This window comes from Sinocyclocheilus anshuiensis, unplaced genomic scaffold (assembly GCF_001515605.1).
Source record: "Sinocyclocheilus anshuiensis isolate Anshui unplaced genomic scaffold, SAMN03320099.WGS_v1.1 scaffold94, whole genome shotgun sequence".
Lineage (NCBI taxonomy): Eukaryota > Metazoa > Chordata > Actinopteri > Cypriniformes > Cyprinidae > Sinocyclocheilus > Sinocyclocheilus anshuiensis.
In genome coordinates, this window is record NW_015546049.1 from 911,025 (window position 1) to 916,751 (window position 5,727).

The 5,727-nt window shown below is 35.4% G+C and overlaps 1 protein-coding gene across 1 annotated transcript; it reads right to left on the reverse strand.

Moving 5' to 3' along the window:
- Window positions 1-274: 274 nt before the first annotated feature.
- Window positions 275-2,274, reverse strand: LOC107699080 (transcription factor LBX1-like). The gene is made up of 2 exons (XM_016500248.1): window positions 1,962-2,274; window positions 275-759 (listed from the first exon to the last, which is right to left on the reverse strand). The coding sequence occupies exons 1-2, from the start codon at window positions 2,272-2,274 to the stop codon at window positions 275-277; spliced, it is 798 nt and encodes a 265-aa protein (XP_016355734.1).
- Between the last annotated feature and the right edge of the window lie 3,453 nt (window positions 2,275-5,727).

The window sequence follows — 5,727 nt, forward strand, 5'->3', positions numbered from 1 at the left end:
AAGAGGTTGTATTGCTCTGGTTGTTGCCCTGATTTGTGACATATTCTTTTATTACACTCATTAAAGCCATTACATTGCATACAATATCTTATATATAAAAACGTCAACAGCTAGTTCACTAATTGTACTGAACAAATATAGGAGTTAAACATGCATAGTCTGGCTATAAATTAAACTCATTTTAACACAACAATCATGTAGATGGTTATGTGCATGCGTGTCTTAAAATATAAATTTACAAAAGTTGAAATCAATATGCAGTGGTTTAGCTACATCAGACATCGACGTCTATTTCCACATCCTCGTCCTCGGAGTAGTCTTCTTGACTTGTGTGGTCTGAGAGAGACGACATGGGGGACAGACATAATTTGTGCGCACTCTTGTACTCGTGACCCAGCCGTGGCGAGCACTCAGACCCAGGATGCCCCGTGGCTCCAACCGCACACCTCTCCAGATCGGCCAGTTTAGCGATTTTATCCAGAGGCACTACACCTGTGGATCTGACTGACTCCACGTCCGCTTTCAGCTCCTCCAGATCTCGCTTTAGTTTTGCCCGTCGATTCTGGAACCAGGTTATGACCTGCGCATTTGTCAGCCCCAGCTGATGGGCAATTTGGTCTCTGTCGGCAGGTGTCAAGTATTTCTGATGGTGAAACCTTTTCTCTAGTTCATATAACTGGTGGTTAGTGAAGGCCGTTCTAGATTTTCGGCGCTTTTTGGGACTGTCCCTTTGACCAAACAGAGTCAGCCCATCCCTTCCTGTGGATAAAAGAAAACGATGCAATATTAGGTGACAACGACAGTTTATGGTTTTGTAATAATTGTGATTAAAATAAAGTTACAGTAGAACAAATTATTAGAATATCGTTGATATATTAATAATAATTGCTAATAAAGAAACTGTATTTACTTTTTTATAACAATTTTAACTTTAATAATGTATTATTTTTGTATTGAAAAGTTGATATGGTATAAGAGATTTAAAAATTAGTCAAGCTATGAAAATATATTGATCAAAATTAAAGTCAAATTAAACATTTAAATTAAATGTGCTTTATTGGCATCGATGGTTCCATGAAGAATCGTTAACATCCATTGGATCTTTCCATACACAAGTGTTCTTTACAGTGGCAGTGGTTCTTTTACGAAAGGTTCTTTGGAGAACCAAAAATGGTTCTTATGGCATTGCTGTAATCACGTTTTAAAAAGTGGTGACCTGTAATTGTTACCCGAAAGATATATTTCTACCTGGTTTAACCCATACAATGTAGTTTTGTTGGTGTACATTAATGTATTTGATTCAGCGATATTACATTGTTTTGAATAAAACCATATGGGCATGGGCGTTGGTTTTTCTTTTGACATTGGTGGGGACATAACAGCAGACCCCATAACAACTTCTTAGGTAATATCAGTAGTTTGACATATTTCAGATGCGTCAGAAATTACAAAAACATATACATATATTTAAGTGTTTGATCAAAATCATTGCTAGGGACAATTTGGTAGTCGCTTGATAGCCTATTGGTAGGGACATGTCCTAATGTCCCTACCTAATTCTACGTCCAAGAGGTAGCCTAACCATTTTTCAGTGTTAGTTGCAGCTTGTTTAACTATTTACATTTAAATAAATTAAATTTATGCATTTAGCAGACACTTTTATCCAAAGCGACTTACAGTGCATTCAGGCTACACCTTTTTTAGTCGTTATGTGTATTACCTGGGAATTAAACCCACGGCCTTTGCGCTGCTAACGCAATGCTCTACCACTGAGCCACACGAACATTATGGACTTATAGACTTATTATAGACTTGTCTATTTCATTTCAGGAAGTCAGTCACCCAAACAATGCTCTATCCTTTTCTCTTTTTCCTATTAACTATTTGTACATGAATTGTAAAAAGATTATTTTTACAATCTAAAACTTCATTTACAATCCCTAAACATGTTATTTTCTTACCTTCTGCTGCTTGGAGTACACCTAATTCGAGACCTTTGAACGTTTTACTGGCCAGTTCCTGAAGAGCACACAGAGGTGATGTTTGAGTGATGAGAGTCTGCCGTGATATAGTGATGCTTTGCCGGGGTCTCTCTGATGCTGGAAGCCGGTGAATCTTGTGAGATCGTTTGACAGTCGGTTTGCTGAGGATGTCTGCGATGCTGAAGGGGGTTAATGGCTTGTTGGAACTCGCGGGTGGTGGAAGGTGGTCCAGGGGGTTCAGCCCACGACTCTCCATAGCCTCACAGACTTTGACAACTTTGGTGGTCGTCATCCAAGCCGTCGCAAAGCAGCTTTGGTTTTAAAATTGTGTGTACAAATTTGTCGAGACTCTTAATTACAGTATATAATGTTGGTTTAAAAAACTAGGCTACCACTTTTCTATTCTATTCTATTCAAACGTCTTTTGGCACATGAGTAGCTGCCCAACAACAATGGCCACGTCCAGCGAGTTAGTCTCTCACCATCACTACCCAACAGCAAATGAGCAGTTAGCCCTGTGCGTTGACAGCTCTGCAGTTCTGTTCAGAGTTCTGGAGGCTGAGGACTACTTAGTGCTCAGTTAATTAACTATGACGGAAAGGCGGAGTCGTGTAAAGTGATGAAGGTTTGTGTTTGGTGGCTCTTGTTTGCCGTCTGCACAAGAAACAAACAGTCCTAAACGACGGCTGATAGGTTAATTCTCAGTTCTGTTTTGTTGAATGGTAATTCCAACCAAAGCTGTGAATAACTGCTGAGATAGCCTACTAAAATAAATAAAACCTTTTTACCAATAATAAACTTTTGTATAATTTCTTCATGATTTCATTATTTTCATATAGCATGATTTCATTAGTATATATAGCCTACAATGCAACATTTTTACGGAGCAGCCGTGTTCTCCAGTGAATTCTCACAAGATTTTCAGACATCATAAGAACTGACATTTTTAAGTGAGGCATTTTCTGAACAATATAAAACGAAGATAGGTGAGACTGTATGTAGTATGAATACATTCATTATTTATTAAATATAAAACATATAAGGTTGACATCTGATACTGAATTAAATACTGAATTGTATTTGCTGGCCATTTAAGATCGGTGCTCATGCATTCATCCCGACTCGTGCTAAAATTACCATATTTATTAGGCTATAAAGTATATTAAAAGCTCGTTTTCAGATGACGTTAAATCTAAAGTCGTATATTTTTACGACACAATAACGACTGTTTCCCAAACAGCACTTTGTAATTTAAAAAAATAAAATAATCTAATAAAAGTCAGTTTATAAAGCGCATGCTTACAAAAGCTGTCAGTTCTGAAAGTTCTTAAGTTCTTAACTAAGTCCCGAACTTTCACAAAGGTGAAAAAAAAAGTTAAAAAAAAACACTGTAAAAAGTGGTGGCCTGCAATTGTTACCTACAGAGCTATTTCTATTTGATTTAACCCGTAAAAATTTGTTTGTTGGTATAAATTAATTCCTTAACGTTAATTCATACATATTATATAATATTTTTGACTAGAATAAAACCAGTTAACTTATATGTTGCCATTTTTTATGCCACCATTTTTCTGTGTAATTAAGATTTTTTTTTTTTTAGAAAAATGTATACTTAATTTAGAGATTAATAGAAGTACTTCAATATAAATGCATCATAACAGATCAAGATAAGTTTACAGAGACAATGGTTTTAGGCAAAACACTGTGCACTTATATCGCCCATATGCAACATGCAGTGTGTGAATGCATAGACCATAGCAGATATGGACCTGCCATTTGATCATTGGATGAAGGAAGAAGGAGAAGATGTTGGTGCGAGTGTGGGGTGCACTTATATTTAGCTTTTTAACTATATATTTAGCTTTTTATTAAATGTAGAACTATGATCTGGTCTTCTTGTGAAATCTATTAAAACATGCAACACACACACACACACACACACAACTTTAACTTTGACAACAGACTTGTCTATTTAATTTCAGGAAGTCAGTCACCCAAACAATGCTCTATCGTTTTCTCTTTTCCTTCAAACAGCACACACAGACATACACACTCTATTCTTGCAGGTTGTGCAGGAAACATGAATTAGCCAAGTCAATGCGGTCTGACTGTTGAGTTAATGGCAGTCTTGACCTCTTGCTGCCTTCTTTGTTTAGTGTTTCTATTTAGGCCAAGTGGTTATGAATTAACTGGGGCAGCAAAGTCTATAATGCACTTCTATCAGAATAAATAGTGTTTTAGTGACATCTGATATTAGCAAATGATGGTGTTGTTATACGTATATATTATAATGCAGCCATACTATTTATTAATATGCCTAATAACTGGTGTTTCACAGAATTTTTCAGATATAAGAATAAAAATTCCAGATTAAGCATAGCAGCCTAAATTGACGAAAAATAAAGCAACAGGAAAGGAAGGGGAAAAAAATCTTAATTTAAAATGTATGATGTTAAATAAACATTTACTAACTGTTACACCCCCACACATATATATTACACATTGTCTTACATTGAAAATCACTGAATTTTATGTCCAAAGCTTGATCGTTGAAATTTAAAACTACAGAACCTTTATGTATTTAAGAAAGATTAATACATCTTTAATTAATAAAACACTAATAGCCCAAGTGTTTAATTAATAAAACATTAATAAAAACATCTCTATACACTGTACAGTATCTTCAAGGAGAAATGAACAGTGTAGTAATTATAGATGGAAGATCATCTGACTGTATATTAGGAGCTGAGCCTCTCAGAGGGAGTGTACGTCAGGTCAGCTGAAGTTTATTTATAAATCAAATCACATAGAAAACAGCTGATCTAAAGAGTATAGCTGAGGCAAATATTAAGGCAAAAAATAAAACCAAGTTAAGAGGCAATGAATAGAGGAATAAATGAAATAATCAATAAAAACACATTGATGACTTTGATCTTTTGGTATGTGAATGTGAGATTATGTGTTTGTTGGAGGGATGGAGGAAGTGGAGGCTGAACAGTATCCAATATCTAAGTGAAACATGAACTTGTGGTAATCCACCAAATCCCACACCTTAAAAACGGACCACCTTCAGTGATTATTAAATTACATAAGAATGTGACATTTTTATGTGCATGATCAACATGTATTTCTGTGTAGAAGTGTTTGATCTCTGGTCAGGAGCAGCTTGAACCACTGTCTTGATGGAGCGGTCACCATGTTGATTTTGGTTGCATATTTTTTGATGTATGACAATTTTAGATATCTTTATAAAGAAAGGATCTGAATTACATTGTGCTTTTAGGTTCAATGAAGGTTATTTTGGCATCTTCTAAGATGTAAAAATAAATTCAATTTCTCTCTTGTACTGAAAATAATAGCTTGCAAAAGTTTCCCACACATTCCCCAAAACGAGATAATACTTTGCTGAAATTAATTTCCATGTGAATGTAAAGTTATTAAATTTTCTGGTTATGTGGTGAATAGCGGCAAAGTGTGCTGCATGGAACTTGCAGGAAAATGCTGGATTAGTCACAAAGGAACTCACATTTCTATAAATCAGCCGAACAAACAAATTAATCAAATTTCAGTTCTCAGAGTTTCAAAAATGTCATCAGTGGTTACATTCAGTTGGGAAAGTGTAATGAACTTGTCACTTGCAGGTTATTTCTTCCAAAATGCTATGAAGACATAACATTTTTCTAAACAGCTGTTTGTCTCACTGCAGAAAAGGCTTCCTGGTTTATATATAAATACTTATATGTTG